Source organism: Palaemon carinicauda, chromosome 24, assembly GCF_036898095.1.
Source record: "Palaemon carinicauda isolate YSFRI2023 chromosome 24, ASM3689809v2, whole genome shotgun sequence".
In the NCBI taxonomy this organism is placed as follows: domain Eukaryota; kingdom Metazoa; phylum Arthropoda; class Malacostraca; order Decapoda; family Palaemonidae; genus Palaemon; species Palaemon carinicauda.
Genome location: NC_090748.1, coordinates 100,122,015 through 100,142,053, shown reverse-complemented (window position 1 = coordinate 100,142,053; position 20,039 = coordinate 100,122,015). Strand labels below are relative to the sequence as shown.

The following is a 20,039-nucleotide window of genomic DNA, read 5'->3' as shown; positions in this document are numbered from 1 at the left end:
CAACGCGCCCAGGTCTCCCCAACGCGCCCAGGTCTCCCCAACGCGCCCCGGTCCCCCCAACGCGCCCAGGTCCCCCCAGCGCGCCCAGGTCCCCCCAAGATGTCCAGGTCCCCACAACAAGCCGAGATTATCTCGCACAGGAACCTACCGAGACCTTCCCATACACCAAGAGATTTCCACCTGCCCCCACCCGCAGAGACCCTCCCACCCCCCTAGAACCTTCCACGTGCCAAGATTTCCCACGCGCCGAAACCTGCCAAAACCCTCCCATGTTCCAAAACCTGCAGAGACCCTCCCACACGCTAAGGCCCACTGAAACCCTCCAAATTTTTGAGACCCACCAAGATCTTCTAAAGCTCCAAGAAGACCTTCTAAAGCTCCAAGAAGACCTTCCAACACTTCAAGACCCTCCAGTGCCCATAGACCCGCTGAGACCTTCTAATGCCTCAAGAACCACAGAGACCTTCCAACACCTCAACACGCCCTGAGACCTGCCAACGCGCTGAGATCTTCCAACACCTCTAGATCTTTCAATATCTTCCATTGCCCAAGACCCACTGAGATCTTCCAACGCCCCAAGATCTTCCAATGCCAATGCCCCGAGACCTGCCCACACCTTCCAAGGCCCGCCGAGACCTTCCAACGCCCCGAGGCCCGCCGAGACCTTCCAACACCCCGAGGCCCGCCGAGACCTTCCGACGCCCCGAGGCCCGCCGAGACCTTCCGACGCCCCGAGACCCGGACCCGCCGAGACCTTCCGACGCCCCGAGACCCGGACCCGCCGAGAACTTCCGACGCCCCGAGACCCGGACCCGCCGAGACCTTCCGACGCCCGAGACCCGGACCCGCCGAGACCTTCCGACGCCCCGAGACCCAGACCCGCCGAGACCTTCCGACGCCCCGAGACCGGACCCGCCGAGACCTTCCGACGCCCCGAGACCCGGACCCGCCGAGACCTTCCGACGCCCCGAGACCCGGACCCGCCGAGACCTTCCGAGACCCGGACCCGCCGAGACCTTCCGAGACCCGGACCCGCCGAGACCTTCCGAGACCCGGACCCGCCGAGACCTTCCGAGACCTGGACCCGCCGAGACCTTCCAAGACCCGGACCCGCCGAGACCTTCCGACGCCCCGAGACCCTCCAGTTCCCCAAGATTCTCCAAAACCTTCCACCTTGCCAAGACCCACCAGGACCGTCCAACTCACTGAGACCCTCCCACGCGCTGAGACTTGCAATTTGCCGAAAAGCACATAGACCTTCCAACTCTCCAAGATGCACCGAGACCTTCCCACTCGATAAGACCTTCCAACTCCTCCACACCATGAGTCGTGACAGGTTGACTTCAGAGGACAGCTCTAGAAGTAGAAATAAGTGTCTGGCTCTTTTCCTCTTTCTTCCTCTTACTTGGTGCGCAGCAGTCATGCCAATTTATGCGGGAGCAGATGCTAGTTGCTGGTAGGCCCCATAATCGAGCAACATATTTGTTTATTGGTGTCTCCCCAATTCTCCCTGATAAGGGGGAGGATCTAAACCTATTCTCATAAGTGGCTATACATTTGGACAGTATATCCATGACTATCTGCTTAGCCTAACACTAGTGAAATCTCTGTCAAGGTCATTAGGAGGTTAACAGGAGTCCTCACTCCGGCTCCTTTTATAGGTCCAACTGCTTTGACATGCCAGGAAAGTTAACCAGCCAGATTGGTTTTCGTGACTTGCTCTTAAGGGTAAATCTCCTATTTAAAGCCATTTCTATTTTTCCTAACTGTACAAACCGGAATTCTTTGAGTCTTATTCTCTGCCTCAACCGCCCACCTCAGCCAGAATGCAAGTCCTAGGTTTAGGGTAAAAGTGGGTGATATGGTAACTATCGTGGATGGAGCCCACTCTACAAACACCAACAATTTTTATCACCTCGGTAAGTTTTAACGGTTGTTCCAGCATCGCTTAAATCATAACCCTATCAAATGACTAATATTTATAATTATATAAGATATCAAATCTTTGTAACATATTTAAAAAAAAGGGGGGGTATGTATGATGTTCCTTGTCCGATGAAAGTATCTTAGAATAGTTTAACTTATAGTTTATTGGTTATCTAGGCTATTATGCTAGGATAATTGTGTTTTTGATACCAGTAACAGGATTTTCAGGTCTTTATAATGAAGTTATAATGCTTGATCTGGATAAGACAATTAATACATTCATAAGTTATTGATATGGAATCATTTATAAGAATATTTTCCATCGGTTTTGATCTGCAATAGCTATCCAAATGTATATCCAAAAAGATACATTAAGATATATATCTTCGGAAAATCAAATGGTAGCAGTATTGGAATTTGGAAATAGACAAGTATTCATCTTTAACAGTATTTTGGGGTAGATTTTTTGTAATGAAAAGTTTTGCTTTATAGTTTTTGACAAACTATTTTAAGTTTTGCAATGTATTTTTTGTAAGCTTTCATTTTGCAAATACTGCACTGAATGGCAGCAATGTGATTTTAAAATAACACAATGAGAATTCTGAATCGAAAATTACTTTTACACAGAACATTAGGAGGGAGATATTGTTAATCACAATTGCTTCCATGCTCATGTACAAATAAACAAACAAACAAGAGTGTATATGAATTGAATTGTATCTAGTATTGCAAATAATATCCTGGGAGAATGTACCAGTTATCAGAAGGGAAAATAGATCACAGATTAAGTATCTGTAATAGTTTAACTTTTTTCCCATTATCTTTCGTTGACATTAAAATTAGATTCTAGGGAATGTCAACACATTTAATTGTACTGTCAAATAGGTTGGTGGTGGATTTCTGGTATTTGTTTTAGATTGTCTGCATTCACTTCTTGAATTCTGCTTATATATTGATGTGCAGTTTGCTTATGGAAATCTTGAAATTAAAAGTTCCATTAAGGAATGCAAGAATCTTCGTTCTTGAAAATTCTTATTTCGATATCCTTCGCAAGTGTTTCTGATCAAATGAATACTATTTTTAGACACGTTCGGGCTTTATGAACATACATAATCACATTTTGAGATTCAGATGAATCCATAAGCATCACCTACATTCATAAGTTTCCTTTTAACTCTATATGCAAGAGCTAACGCAGATGTGTAAATATTTAATAGGAACAATAAAATAAGCGTATGAATTCTAAGTTTTAGTGTATATGATATCACGATTTCATTTTGTACAAGGATTTTATAATGTAAATTCAGGATTACGGACCACATTCTAATTTTTATGAGCTCTTCAGGTAAGAAGATACTGTACATTTCTCTTGGGAATATTGAACATTCGTGAGAACACGCAAACATTCCCGTTTCTAATCAATATGGGTTAGAATATTTCTTAGTCATATCTAGGGATAAATTGTGGCATCTAGGTATCCTGTCAATAATTGAAACCTTTAGCTATCGAAAAGTTTAAGTCAATGTAAAAACTGGACTCCTTAAATTGATCTAGTTAAAACGGAGTATGATGATGGTGATTAAAAAGACTAGATTCTGTTTCACTTTAGCCCAGTAAGGATAAAAATTCACTGAACATTTGAAATGGTTCAATTTAGGGATGGAAGATAAGATATAAGAAAGTAAGGGCATGTATGCAACACTTCTCATTTTTTAATTATTGTTCTTGACTTTGAAGTAACTTTTCTATACTTGAACTAAAACGTACGGCCCGCAGGGTTTAAAATTTTAAGGTAATTGCCTTAGTTTGAGGTAATTTGCTTGGTTTCATGGTAATTTTTAAAGTAATTATAAGGTATTTTCGGTTTTACTAGCTTCAAATTTAAGGAAATTGGAAAAGTTTTAAGGTATTCTAAGGTAAAAAGCAGTAACATATAAGATAATGGCTACATGTTCAAAATTAAACCCTGGCTAAGGGGCTCAATTCGGAATATAACAGTATAGTAAATAATCTCATGAAATCCCTTTCATTAAATCACGACCATTTAGTCTCTAAATAAAAGCAGACTTATAAATAAAAACTAAACACTAGTGTTTACGACTCCTCTTCGCTGCTTTCTGAATAGAACTCGCCAAACTGGTGTCAGTCATGCTAGAAAAGACGCTAGATTTAGTGATAGGCTGTCTGAAGAATTCAAAGACTGGATGACCCCCCCGCCCTTCCTCTAGTGCTTTAGTCTTTGACCTTATAGCCTTTGACCTCAGATTATTTATTAAGCGTTAAACTTAGTCTTTTTCACTTTCGTTTTAAATCTTTTTCATTACTCGGATCTGCTCTGGAGCTATAATGGAATCTGCGAAAAAATCCAAGAATAAACTGCTGTGTCGACAGAAACTAATTGCTCTTTAAATGACCTAATTTGGGAAAGAAATTAGTTTCTTTACGAGCACAAGGCTTGATAGCCTCTCTTCTAATTAACTTTAAGTTGAATCTTAAATTCTTTAGTTTGTTGCGTTTTCATCTTTCATTCTAGTGAAATCTGTTTTGAATGTGTGTGGAAAAGATAGTTTGTTGAAAGCATATGGTTATTCATTTGGTTTTAGATAAGTGAATATAATGTCTAAGAGTTTTCGGAATTCTATGGTCTGTATCACATTGTGTCACTGGATTTTATATTAGAGAGAGAGAGAGAGAGAGAGAGAGAGAGAGAGAGAGAGAGAGAGAGAGAGAGAGATTTGAGCTGTTTGTAATAAGCTTATTGCCACTATCATATGTCTTAAAAAAAAAAAATGGTTTCCTTCCTTTCAGCATATGTTCGTTTTGAATAGATTTTCATAAAAAAAAATTCTTGTTTATTAAATTAATTCTGTTTTCCTTGGAATGTTCCTTTGTGTTTATATATATGGGACATTTTATTAAGCGAACACTGTTTAGAAATGTTGATATATTCGTTTTCTCTTAAGAATATATAATTCACAGATGTCTGTTTGAGGCTCGAGGTGAGGATGGAAGGTTCATCCTTGCCAAGATTCTTGGACATGATGTGGCGTACATTGCTAACGGGATTTTTAGATATATTTCGGAAGCAGGTCCTCTGAAAGCTATTCAACTTTTATAACATTTGCTTTTATGGATTTAATTGAATTTTTTTTTTATTTATGATAACGATATCGGCGTCAATGACCTTCGATGGCAGGATGCCAGAAAACTTCAAATAATTCTTTCATTATATGTATGATTCATCATCATCGGCATGTTTTTTTTTTTTACGTAAATTCAGGAGTAATATTTATATAACAATGTAAATTGGCTTCCATGCTTGTGCATAAAATATCATGTTTTAAGTTTGTACAATGATTTTATAATGTAAAATCAGGATTGGGGACCACATGCTGTTTTCTCTCAGCCCTTTAAGTAAAAGAAAAAATATATTTCTCTTATGTATAGTCAACATTCGTGTGAATACACAAAACATTCAGGTTTTTAATCAATATAAGAGCTAAGATATTTCAAGTCGTATCTGCTTATTAGAAATAAATATCTTGTATATTATTTCCTTTCCTCACTGGCCTATTTTCCCTGTTGGAGCCCCTGGGCTTATAACATCAGCTTTTTCAACTAGGGTTGTAGCTTAGCAAGTAATGATGATAATGATAACTATAGTCAATTCTTTTTAGTGAGGCAGACTTGCACCCACTCACATGGGTGCCCTTTTGGTCGGAAGTATTTTTGTCCAACCAATCAGGGAGCAGGAAACTTTTCCGAGCTTAAAGGGCACCCCTGCGATTCGGTGAAGATCTGCCTCTCTAAAAAGAATTGACTATAGGTAATATTGTCAGTATCATTCAGATCTTCGCAGCTTTGCGTTTTAGTTGTCTACCTCAAAATTCTACTTCCTTTTTTTACATCTTGCTGTCCAATATCATTACTCTTGTTTCATACTGCAACTGCAGTTTTCTGACAAATCATTGACTAGCAATCTATTGGACGGGGTTAGAGTCCGCTGAAGCTCGGTAGTATTTAGTAGTGTCTGTAACCTCACCATCCTTGCGAGTTAGGGATGAGCCTATTGGTCTACCTGGCGAATCATCTGCAGCCACTGCCTTGCCCTCCCTGGTCATAGCTTGATGGGGAAGAGGTTATAGCGCTGATATGCGTATATGGACAGTATCTAGGACATTGTCCTGTCCCTTGCCTCTGCCATTCATGAGTGACCTTTAAATGAACCTCGGCTGCGCCATTTAACTCTAATTTTATAGATCCAAATTTAAATATTCGTACGATTTACATATCCTCATCATCATCATCATTATCTCCTACGCCTATTGACACAAAGGGCCTCTGTTAGATTTCGCCAGTTTTCTCTATCTTGAGCTTTTAAATCAATGCTTCTCCATTCATCATCTCCTACCTCACTCTTCATAGTCATCAGCCATGTAGGCCTTCGTCTTCCAACTCTTCTAGTGCCTTGTAAAGCCCAGTTAACGTTTGGTCACTCTTCATAGTCTTCAGCCATATAGATCTTGGTCTTCCAACTCTTCTAGTGCCTTGTAGAATCCAGTTAACGTTTGGTCACTCTTCATATTCCTCAGCCATGTAGGCCTTGGTCTTCCAACCCTTCTAGTGCCTTGTAGAGCCCAGTTAACGTTTGGTCACTTCATAGTCTTCAGTCATGTAGGTCTTGGTCTTCCAATTCTTCTAGTGCATTGTAGAACCCAGTTAACGTTTGGTCACTCTTCATAGTCCTCAGCCAAGTAGGCCTTTCGTCTTCCAACTCTTCTAGTGTCTTGTAGAACCCAGTTAACGTTTGGTCACTCTTCATAGTCCTCAGTCATGTAGGCCTTCGTTTTCCAACTCTTCTAGTGCCTTGTAGATCCCAGTTAACGTCTGGTGAATTAATCTTTCTTGGGGAGTGCGAAGAGCATACCTAAACCATCTCCATCTACCCCTCGCCATGATTTACAGATAGAAACTCAAAATTTTTCTCTATCACCATCACCAATTTATAATCCTTCAAACTATCCTTAACAGCTGTGTGCAACCCTTCGTGTGCCAACGGAGGTACCTGTATCATACCTGGTATATGTGCTTGTCCTGCTGGGTTTATACCTCCAGCATGTTCTCGTAAGTTATGTTTTTTATTTTTTGGTTTAATATTTGTTAGTTTTATTTTGATATGAGTTTTGGTTTTGTAACAAACTTCAGGAAGTTATCTAAAGGTTTAATATTTATTACTTCTATTTTGATTTAGAGTTTTAGTTTTCTAACAAACTTCAGGAAGTTATTTATTGGTTTTATATATGTTATTTTTTTGAGTTTTGGTTTATTAACAAACTTCAGGAAGTTATTTATTGATTTTATATTTATTATTTCTATTTGAGTTTTGGTTTTCTAACTAACTTCAGGATTATTTATTATACTATTATTTTAATCTGTGTATATGATATATTCCTTGGTTTTCTAGTGAGCTTCAGCTAATATTTGTAATGCCGTTTCCTTTATATTTTTACTTTTATTCACTTATACTTTAATTCTTAATATTTTGATGCAATTGAATAACTTAACTAATTTTCAGTTGTTAAAGGCACAATGGTATAAAAATATCAGGGCTTTTTTTTTTTTTTTTAAAGTTGAGCTTTTTTTTCAATTTTGTTAGTTTTAGCTGTTAAAGGCACAATGGTATGATAAATATCAGAAGTTTTTAAAAAAAAAAATTTCAACTGCTCGAACTCCGTAATCTTTGTAAAGTACCATATGAAATGTTATATAAAGCTTTTGTCAATCACATTTTTAAACCTTGGTTATATTCTCTTGCATAAAAGGCTTTCCTTTCCAAGTAAGTTTGTTAATGTCCTGCCCTCCTTTTCCGATTGACTTCTTGAAATGAATAAGTTTACTTTTATTTTATTAATTTGGTATGTTTATTTTCATAATTTAACAACCTTTGTATGAAACCTTACATGTTCCCTAATATGTTTAGCTTTATTTTTATTTATCAAATATTTTACCCACATTTCTATTTTTGTTACCATCTATGCTAAGCATTTTTTGATCACTTAGCCATTGCACAAGTTAATTTCTTCCCTTATTGAATTTTCAAAATTAAAAGCCAGATTTTTTGTATATTCCCCACATATCATTTGCTTTAATTTTCTCATATCATTTATATGTACTTTTAAAAGTTCCTTTTCTTATGCTCGGCTCCCTTTACAAATATGTATTCTATATACATTAATTGTTTTGATTTCTAAAATTTAAATAAATTACCCACATATCATTTGCTTCAATTTTCTCATATAATTTATATGTATTTTAAGACTTTCTATTCTTATGTCCAGCTCCCTTTATAAATAAATATCCATATACATAAGTTTTTTATTGCTAAAATTTTAATATATTCCCTAAAAATTCGCTTTAATTTTCTGATATATATATATATATGTGTATATGTATATGTATATGTATATGTATATTGTTGGCACGGCGGTGTGTGCACGGACATTTACACGGGCCCCTGTATTTAAAGGCTTCCCATTCTAATTCTCAGCTCCCTTAACAAATATATATCCCATATACATTAATTTTTTTGATTTCCACTTTATAGCAATGTGCACGTCACGTTGCTTGCACGGCGGTGTGTGCACGGGGGTAGACATTTGCACGTGCCCCGGTGGGTACAGCGGGGCGAGGTGCGAATCTGCAGTATGTACGCCTCATTGTCAGCACGGAGGGCGGTGTGTCGCTCCTGGGGTTTGTTCGTGCCCCCCGGGGTACGGCGGGCCTATATGCCAAAGACGTAAGATTGCCTTTAGAGAGACTTTATATTTTGTTATTCCTAGTTTTATATTTATAATTTTAAATTTTAGTTAATTTTATCCTTTTAAAGAGACTATATTTTGTTATTCCTAGTTTTATATTTGTAATTTTAAATTTTAGTTAATTTTAACCTTTTAGAGAGACTATATTTCGTTATTCCTAATTTTATATTTATAATTTTAAATTTTAGTTAATTTTAACCTTTTAAGGAGAATTTATATTTTGTTATTCCTAGTTTTATATTTATAATTTTAAATTTTAGCTAATTTTAACCTTTTAAAGAGACTTTATATTTTGTTATTCGTAATTTTGTATTTATGGTTTTAGTTAATTTTAACCTTTTAAAGGGACTTTATATTTTGTTATTCCTAGTTTTATATTTTTAATTTTAAATTTTAGTTAATTTTAATTTTTTAAAGAGACTTTATAGTTTATGTATTTTATATCCAATATTTTAATTTATTTTAGTTGATGTTAAACCTTTTTACAGTTTTTTTTGTTATATTTATTTGAATATTTACTTAAATTTGATTTTGTGTTTAAATTGTTTTACTAAAAGTGGCTTTAAAGAGACTTTATATTTTATATTATTCCTTATTTTATATTAATAATTTTAGTTTAGTTAATTTTAACCTCATTTTACAGTTTTTTTTTTCTATTTATTTGAATATTTACGTTTTTTATTCAACTAAATTAGTTTTAAAGAGACTTTATATTTTGTTATTCCTTATCTATATTTTATCTGTTAATTTTAACACTTTGCTTTTGTTCTATTAATTTAGATATTCACTTGCATAACTTTTATTTTAATCAATTTGTACTACTGAAAATGGCTTTAAAAGTAGATTTTGTGTTCTTCCTTGTTTTATATTTAATATTTAATTTTTAGTTAATAATATCCCTTTTTACAGTTTTTTTCGTTCTATTTATTTGAATATTTACTTAAAAATAGTTTTGTAAGTAACTTGTACTACTAAAAATTTTCAATTTTCATTAAAGTATTTATTTAGGTAATTTATATTTATTAAATATATTATTTTTTTTTCCCCAATTATCACAAGTCCCTTAGTTTTTCATATTTTAATTTTGTATATAGTTTTTTTGTTATTTTCTTCTTATTTTAGGTTTATATGTTTTTTTCTGTATTAATTTTTTCTATTTTAGGTTTGTTTTACTGTGGGTTGTTTTTATTATTTTGGGTTTAATTTTTTCTGTTCATTTTTCTTATTTCATGTTTTTTTCTGTTGTTTTTATTTATGTTTTTTCTTATTTTATTCTCTTATTTTAGGTTTAGGTTTTTTTATCTTTTTTTCTTAATTTATTTCTTATTTTAGGTTTAATTTTTTCTGTTCATTTTTCTTATTTCAGGTTTTTTTCTGTTTTTATTTGTTTGTTTGTTCTTATTTTATTCTCTTATTTTAGGTTTAAGTTTTTTTATCTTTTTTTCTCAATTTATTTCTTATTTTAGGTTTAATTTTTTCTGTTTATTTTTCTTATTTCAGGTTTTTTTTTCTGTTGGTTTATTTGTTTTTTTTTCTTATTTTATTCTCTTATTTTAGGTTTATTTTTTTATCTTTTTTTCTTAATTTAGTTTTATTTTCTATTATTTTTTCTGTTCATTTGAGAAACTGGCCATTTATTGCAGCCGTGTGTCGACCGCAGTGCCAAAATGGCGGTGCCTGTGTGGCACCTTACAGATGCCGCTGTCCAGAAGGAACCTTTGGTTCATATTGCCAACATTGTGAGTTTTTAATATATACATTTTAGTTTTTAACTCCCATGGCGTCTCATTCAAGGATTTTTTATCATTATTTTATTTAATGTATACTCTTTAGTTTCTAACTCCTATGCCGTCTCATTCAAGAATTTTTATCATTATTTTATTTAATATATACTCTTTAGTTTTTAACTCCTATGCCGTCTCGTTCAAGGGATTTTTATCTTTATTTTATACATTTAGCAATTTTTTTTTTACTAACCCATATGTAAATTTACATTTTTTTTTTAATTTACAAAATTATTTTTGTTAGATTTTAATTTTTATCATTAGATTTAACTTTTTGCAAAATTTCCATTACATTTTTTTTTATTTTGTTATGTAATTTAAAAAACACTTTTTTATATGTTTATTTGCAAAAGTATTTTTGACAATTTTTATTTTATGTAATTTAAAACACATTTTTTCATGTTTATTTGCAAATGTGTTTTTGTCGAATTTTGATTTTTACAACTATTTTTCACGTTTTGCAAAATTTCCGTTATTTTTTATTTTTTTTTTATTTACCCATGTGTAAGTTTAAGACAATTTTTTTTGTCTATTTGCAAAACCTATTTTTGTCGAATTTAATTTTTATCATTATTTTTCACATTTTACAAAATTTTGGAGAAAATGTAGAAACCTTTGCGTCGATATGCGTAGGAGGAGGAGGAGATGATGATGATGATGATGATGATGATTCATATTTAATACAGTGAGAACAGAATAATTTTTCCACAAGTATCTGTATAGGGATTTTTGGTTGGAGAAAATGTCTACGGTTAACACACGCCCGCTTTCAGCCGTACCAAGCCCAAACTCTCTCTCTCTCTCTCTCTCTCTCTCTCTCTCTCTCTCTCTCTCTCTCTCTCTCTGGGCATTGTGGAAGTTTCCTTCCGGCATCCTACTGCTTTTTTGTTCTGTTTTCCACTGGCACAACTCTTAATTTTAATTTTGCTTCTAATGGAGAAAAATAGCTGATGTTATATAGTGTATATTCACGTATTTATCATTTCCAAAAAACGCATTTTTAATGACTAATTTTGATTCATTCAACTGTTTGATGGAATCGTGATATGCAGTACTGCCTTCTTAGTGTTAGTTTTCCAAAGTAGAAAAGTAAAAAATAAAATTTTGCAAATCTTAAAAATAGATCATTACCGAGGATGCCATGAAGGATGTACTGCATAAGGTTGAAGGATGTAGTTCACATTTAGAAAAGGGCTAAATCAGCTAAGCATAAGCACGAGGATCAGGGTTGCCAGGTTGGCGTTTTTGATGCCAAAAACTCCAAATTTGTCCTTTTTTCGTGCTAGATACCTAAATTTGGCCTGTTTGAAATTTGTTAGGCTTTAAGGCTATATTTTTGGCCTTTACTACTATTAGGTTGGCCTTTTAGAGCTGCAGCTGATCAGACGTTGGCCTTTTCTTATTTGGAAAACCTGGCAACCCTGACGAGGATATTAAGTTTGACTTCAAAAACTTACTGTAATCTCATTTGAAACCATTTTTTGTTTTTTAATCACAGTAATGTTGCTGGTTGTATGCCAAGATTCAGGAAATAATGTATATACGGTAATTCAAATTACTAATATCCAGATTTTTCTTATATCCTGTTTTTCTCGCCCATACTACTTATGTCTTCTCATTCTAAATATTGACAACCACAATGCAGCCGTTTCTAGTCCATTTATTAAAGTTATTATAGTTTATATAGGAATTATTGATTTCAATGTTTTTTTCTGTTCTTAGAATATTTTATTTTTCCTTGTTTCCTCTCCTCACTGGGCTATTTTCCCTGTTGGACCCCCTGGGCTTATAGCATCCTGCTTTTCCAACTAGGGTTGTAGCTTAGCATTTGATAATAATAATAAAAGGCATCAGACATGTCTTCATTCATGTTCGGGATTTGACCGGTTTTCATCACGTTGACCAATGCAGATTAGTGATGGTGGGAGACTTTATTCTGATCGCTCACAGCAAACCATCATAGTATTAGTGGCCCTGACTATAATAAAAAAAATTTACCGAGGCAGATTTCCACCGACTTGCAGGGGTGCCCTTTTCGCTCGGAAAAGTTTCCTGATCGCTGATTGGTTGGACAAGATCATTCTAACCAATCAAATAGCAGGAAACTTTTCCGAGCTAAAAGGGCACCGTGGCGAGTCTCTGCAAATGCGCCTCATTAAAAAAAATTATAGTATAGCTTTGCTGATCATGGCGATACGCAAATCCTTTCACAACGTTAAGATATCCTCCACAAACACTTGAGATATAATAAATTATATGTTAGAATAATTTACCATGACAAACCAAGGTATTTCGTACGGATTTATCAAGAGTGGCTGGAAATATGAGCGCGGGTGATCCGATAAAGCAATAGCCATAAGCCTTTGCCTTTGTGAGGACAGGATAAAAAATAGGACAAGCATATTTCAAACCTTGTTTCAGGCCGAGGGAAATTCGCGGTGGCTTTGCTAAACCAATTTCACGTTACTAGATATTTTGTTCCAGCAGTTTGTAAGCGAACATTTTTTTTTTCTTTTTTTTTCCATGAATAACGCTTCTTATTCAACTTCGATTTTTAGAGTTTTTTCTACTTTGAGAAATTAAACGTAGCTGTTTGATACCTCCCAGGCCTTCGCTGTCATTTCAGAGATATGCAGAAAGACTATGAACACGCGCTATGAGAGAGAGAGAGAGAGAGAGAGAGAGAGAGAGAGAGAGAGAGAGAGAGAGAGAGAGAGAGATTCTTTTAGACAAGTAAGGGATGTTGTTACCAGGGAAAAAGGGTTATGTGACAGATGGATAAAAATAAATAAATTTCGTGCTGATCTATTTGATATTATTATTATTATTATTATTATTATTATTATTATTAGTTATTATTATTAGTTATTATTATTTATTATCATTATTGTTATTATTTATTATTATTATTATTATTATTATTATTATTATTGTTGTTGTTGTTGTTGATGATATGACACGCAAGTTCTATCTGGTAAAACAAAAAACAAAAAACTCAACCTCGCTCTTCTGTAATTTTAACTCAGAGAGAGAGAGAGAGAGAGAGAGAGAGAGAGAGAGCACGCATAAATTTGAAAGGGAAAAATGCACGCGCTCGTCGCTCGCTCGGGAAATGAAAAATATGAATGGCCTTTCTGCCGGGACTTGTACAGGAAATGTTGGCTGAATAGGAAAGTGAATGTAAATACATTCCAAGTTTTTTTTGTTTTTTTTTACCCTGAGGCTGCTTACATATAAATGAGATTCCAAGAGAATGAAATGCACATTATTTTAATATATTTTAAGACGGTGGAGACTTTACTTATCAATATATAATTCAGTAACCAAAGGAATTTAAGATTACATTGAATCCTATTTTCTGATTGGTTGAGAGTATTGCAGTAACCAATGGAATTAAAGATCACGTTGAATCCTATTTTCTGATTGGCTAAGAGTATTGCAGTAACCAATGAAATTAAAGATCACGTTGAATCAGATTTTCTGATTGGCCGAGAGTATCACAGTAACCAATGAAATTTAAGATTACATTGAATCCTATTTTCTGATTGGCTGAGAGTATTGCAGTAACCAATGGAATTAAAGATCACATTGAATCCGATCTCCTGATTGGCGGAGAGTATCACAGTAACCAATTAAATTTAAGATACATCTCACTGAATCCGATTTTCTGATTGGCTGAGAATATTGTAGTAACCAATGAAATTCAAGATTTCATTGAATCCTATTTTCTGATTGGCTGAGGGTATCACAGTAACCAATTAAATTTAAGATACATCTCATTAAATCTAATTTTCGTTTTGGCTAAGAGTATTTTTACCCCCTGTTAGTGTGTGTTTGTTTATGAACAGCTTCCTGACCACAACTTTAATCGTAGAATAATGAAACTTGTAGGGATTAACTATTATGTAAAAAGCTAGAAGTGATTATTTTTTGGATGGTCACGGTCAAGCAAAATGCCATATTCACGTAATCAGCCGTAAGTTTGGACATCGTTGTCACAGAGACTTCAAACTGGGTGCTTACTTGATTGTATGAAAATCCACGCCAATTAATTCATGTTAAGGTCAAAGGTCGACCAAAAGGTCAAGAAATAAGCTGTCGCGGTGTAGGTCTGTGCTCTACTGAGTGACCCTTTATTTTTTCGTTGGTGTTTTAGGATGATTATAACGCCTTTGGTAAATTCTTGGAAGATATAAGTGATAGTTTGCTTAATGGTTTAGTTAGTCTAATGGGTCTTTGCTCGTTAGGAGATACGAACCCTGAACTTCTGTTTTAATTTTCAAAAATTGCATAGCAGTAATGACAATTGTACTTGTAAACAACAAGTCATGAACAAGGCCGGTAATTCTTCAACAGGCACATGTGCACACACAAGTAATGAACAAGGCTGTTCATCTCCGAGCAGGTACATAGAAAGGATTGCTAACTGCTAAATAGGCACAAAGAGAAGAGCGTAGTTTCAGAAAAGGAACACGGATGGTACATCTAATTCATGGAACGGTAAAACTAAAGGCTTGTTGGCTCAGGGAAAAGTGCAGTAAAGTAGAACAAATCTTAATTTGCTGTACAGATAAGTCATCATTATCTCCTCCTACGCCTATTGACGCAAAGAGCCTCGGTTAGATCTTGCCAGTCGCCTCTATCTTGAGCTTTTAAATCAATACTTCTCCATTCATCATCTTATACTTCATGCTTCATAGTCTCGGCAATGTAGGCCTGGGTCTTCCAACTCTTCTAGTGCCTTTTGGAGACCAGTAGAAAGTTTGGTGAACCAATCTCTCTTGGGGAGTGCGAATAGCATGCCCAAACTATCTCCATCTACCCTTTACCATGATCTCGTCCACATATGGCCCTCGAGTAATCTCTCTTATAGTTTCATTTCTAATCCTGTCCTGTCATTCAACTCCCAATATTCTTCTGAAAGTTTTGTGCTCAAATCTACAAAATCTGTTGAATATTGTTTCATTGTCATACCACGACCCTGTCCTTACAGTAACACCGATCTCACTAAACTGATCTATAGCCTGGTAAGTACATGAAAGTAAATATACCTACCCGGAAGTTGACTCGTGAATATGTTTAATCCTAGAGCAATATATTGTATACTTGTGTGAACAAAGAAAAGAGTTTTAGCTCTAATAGGAGTCAATATAGAGGCTGTTTTGATAAATCCAGAAAATGGGAAGTGGTTATGTAAAATACGACAAAGTAGCGTGCAGGTGCTACTAGCGTGGATGTACTACTAGTGTGCAGGTCTACTAGTGCACAGGTACTACTAATGTACAGCTACTACTAGCGTACAGCTACTACTAGCGTACAGCTACTACTAGCGTACAGCTACTACTAGCATACAGGTGCTACTAGTGTATAAGCCATCGTATTTGTTTATTTACATTTTCCATGGGACTCTAAAAATAGAAAACCAAAGTTTTCCCGAGAATATTTGTTTTATAAAGAAATGGAAAATACATTCCTTTTTACAGTGGTATATTTACTAGTGGCCCTTCTGGGGGGCGAGAGGGAGAGAGAGAGAGAGAGAGAGAGAGAGAGAGAGAGAGAGAGAGAGAGAGAGAGAGTAGGACTATTGAGAAAAGGAATATTTTGTAGCGAAAGAGTGCGAGATTTGAAGAAAAGAATTTCTTTGGTGATTTTCGTATTAGATTACGTAACCTGCGCCTGCGATATAAAATAAGATATTGTATTTTTGGGGAATTCTCTCTCTCTCTCTCTCTCTCTCTCTCCTACGATATGAAATATAATATTGTATTTTGGGGAAAGATTCTCTCTCTCTCTCTCTCTCTCTCTCTCTCTCTCTCTCTCTCTCTCTCTCCTACGATATGAAATAAGATATTGTATTTTGGGGGAAGATTCTCTCTCTCTCTCTCTCTCTCTCTCTCTCTCTCTCTCTCTCTCTCCTCTCTCTCTCTCTCTCTCTCTCTCTCTCTCTCTCTCCTACGATATGAAATAAGATATTGTATTTTGGGGGAAGATCTCTCTCTCTCTCTCTCTCTCTCTCTCTCTCTCTCTCTCCTCCGATAGAAAATCAGATATTGTATTTTGGGGGAATCTCTCTCTCTCTCTCTCTCTCTCTCTCTCTCTCTCTCTCTCTCTCTCTCTCTCCCCTACGATATAAAATCAGATATTGTATTTTGGGGGAATATCTCTCTCTCTCTCTCTCTCTCTCTCTCTCTCTCTCTCTCTCTCTCTCTCTCTCTCTCTGTGTGTATGAGAATACATATATTGATCATTAAATGCACACGAAAGAAAAATGTTGTAAAATAAAGAAAAATATCAAACTAATTTCGGAAAAATAACTAAAATCCAATAACCTATTTTATTAGAATAAACATATTAGTAATTTCCCTCGTAACTTTGTTTGTTTGGAGAGTAACGAATATGGGTTAGCCATCCTTATAGACGTAGGTCTTCATGAACGGGCCGAAAGGTTAAAGGCAATCGGCTTAGCTCTGCCAAATTCATCTCGTTTATTTTCATTTTCGTCTCGTTCATTTTCATTTTCCACGTCGACTAGATTTGTTGTTTTCTGTTGGAAGAGGAATTGCGTCGGTTTTAGGAAAGGATTAGATTTCGCGATACCCAATTGTTTATTCTATAAGGTTCGTTTTACTATATAAAGGGAAGGTTTCAAATGACTTAAATTACAATATTTTTACAAAGTATTTTTTTTTATTTAAATCATTTCTCGTGAAATGATTTACACCATTAACTAAAAATTATTATTATTATTATTATTATTATTATTATTATTATTATTATTATTATTATTATTATTATTATTATTATTAACCTGAATATTTGTCTAATATTGAATTGCCTTTATTTGGTATCATCAAATATTAGAAAAGTTTTTCAATAAATATCCCTTGCGTTTGTATAAAGATATATATATATATATATATATATATATATATATATATATATATATATATATATATATGTATATATATTTATATGTATGTATGTATGTATGTATGTATGTATGTATTAGAGAGAGATACATACATATGAGAGAGAGAGAGAGAGAGAGAGAGAGAGAGAGAGAGAGAGAGAGAGAGATTCCCCCAAAATACAATATCTGATTTTATATCATAGAGAGAGAGAGAGAGAGAGAGAGAGAGAGAGAGAGAGAGACTTGCTTTTTATTGTATAGGGTAGATCAGTAATTTGACTAGAGATTAGTATTCATTAAACACTTTGATCATCCCTTTTTTGATGTCCACCCACACGGAATGTCATCACCGGTTTCATTTGTAGGATAAACAGGCGAAATGGTTTTATTTATAAAAGGAAACGAGCATGAAATTTTCTGTTACGAGCATAAAAAAAACACTAACATTAAAAAAAAAAAAAAAGTATCTTGCAGCAAAATGCATTTTAACCATAGCAAAACGCTAATTGCTTTGATTTTTTGAATTGCAGATAATTCTCAATTTAAGCACACGACAGAGAAAGGGCTTGAAATATTATTTTTATATATGGAGCTTTTTTTATTTGTTTTTTCTGAAAAACCTCGACAGATTTTGCTCTTAGAAAAGGGGACTGAAATATTATTTTTATAAATCAACTTTTTTTTTTTTTTTTGAAAAACCTGACAGATTTTGCTCTTAGAAAAAGGGACTCATGACATTTTTTTTTTTTTTTTTTTTTTTTTTTTTTTTTTTTTTGGGGGGGGGGTGACTTTAAAATGAGGATCAATGTCACAAAAAATATCGTCATCTAAATGTTATGATGACTTAACTTGCCTGCTTTCCAATATTTTTTTTTTCAGAAGTCAGGAAAAAAGGTCTATCTAAAATCTTTCGTCATCTCTCTAATCATGCTCACTTAATATTTCCGCCATCCTTAAAACAAAATCGAGTCTTTTACAGGAAGCTACGCATTTTTTTTTCTTTCTTCCTTTTTTTTGGCTACAAAATCGATATCTTTCCTATTCTGATATTTTCATATCAGGTAGCATGTGAGCCCATCTCTCTCTCTCTCTCTCTCTCTCTCTCTCTCTCTCTCTCTCTCTCTCTCTCGGGACTATGTTGGCTCTGATAAGATATCACACACTGGTAATATGCTTATTCTCTTTGTACCACCATCAAGTGATTATTATTAATAATAATGTTATTATTGTTATTATTATTATTACTTAAGACACAACAATAGTTTGAAAAGCAGGATGCTATAAGCCCAGGGGCCCCAACAAGGAAAATATCCCAGTGAGGAAAGGAAACGAGGAAAAAATATTTAAAGAACAGTAACAACATTAGAATAAATATTTAGTATAGATACTGAATTTTCCCCAATCAGGATGTTCATATTTAAATGCTTTGTCTCTTGAGTATGAATATGATCTAGTTCTTCCCTTGGGAATTAGCATGGAATGAATGTGTTCTAGATACCCCCCCCCCCCCGTGCTGCTTAAAATCGGGTCTTTGATTCCGTCTGGAACACAGGTGATGGGGCCAATAAGGGGCTCTTGGAAATTGGGCTCCAGACCTATATTCGTTTTCCTGGATTTTGGTCTTGGAAAAGGGATTTTTAAAACAAATTTTCAGCTAAATTTATTTCTTATAATAGCACTCGTGACCCATTATCTTTCACCTTTGATTTTGTCCTTAGAGAATGGACTCGTGACCCATAATCTTTTCCCTTTATTTTGTGCTTGAAAAGGAACTCGTGACCCATAATATTCCCCCTTTATTTTGTGCTTTGAAAAGGACCTGTGACCTATAATATCCCCCCTTTATTTTATACTTGAAAAGGGACTCGTGACTCATAATATTCCCCTTTTTATTCTGTGCTCAAAAAGGGACTCATGGCCCACAATATTTCCCCTTTATTTTGTGCTTGAAAAAGGACTTATGACCCATAATATTCCCCCTTTTTTTGTGCTTGAAAAGGGACTAGTGACCCATAACCTTTCCCCTTTATTTTGTGCTTAGAAAAGCGAATCGTGACCCATAATATTCCCCCGTTATTTTATGCTTAGAAAATTGAATCCTGACCCATAATCTTCCCCCTTTATTTTCTGCTTGAAAAGAGACTCGTGGCCCATATTCCCCCTTTATTTTGTGCTTCAAAAAGAGACTCGTGACCCATGATATTCCCGCTTAATTTTGTGCATGAAAAAGGGACTCGTAACCCATAATCTTTCACCTTTATTTTGTGCTTGATAATGGACTCGTCACCCATAATATTCCCCCTTTACTTTGTGCTTTGAAAAGGACCTGTGACCTATAAAATTCCCCCTTTATTTTGTGCTTTGATGGACCTGTGACCTATAATATTCTCCCTTTATTTTATACTTGAAAAGGGATTCGTGACTCGTAATATTCCTCCTTTATTTTGTGTTTGAAAAGAGAATCGCGGCTCATAATATACCCCCTTTTATTTTTGTGCTTGAAAAGAGACTCGTGACCCATAATATTCCCCCTTTATTTTGTACTTAAAAAAGAGACTCGTGACCCATAAAATTCCCCCTTTATTTGTGCTTAGAAAAGGT

At 35.0% G+C, this 20,039-nt stretch overlaps 1 protein-coding gene across 1 annotated transcript in view; it reads left to right on the top strand.

The window, feature by feature from the left end:
- Positions 1-20,039, top strand: part of LOC137618240 (uncharacterized) — a 406,446-nt gene that overhangs the window by 367,033 nt on the left and 19,374 nt on the right. Inside the window, exons 14-16 of the mRNA XM_068348391.1 lie at positions 6,958-7,050; positions 8,531-8,722; positions 10,388-10,483. Coding sequence (XP_068204492.1) covers positions 6,958-7,050; positions 8,531-8,722; positions 10,388-10,483 — 381 coding nt within the window. The remainder of the gene's footprint in view (positions 1-6,957; positions 7,051-8,530; positions 8,723-10,387; positions 10,484-20,039) is intronic.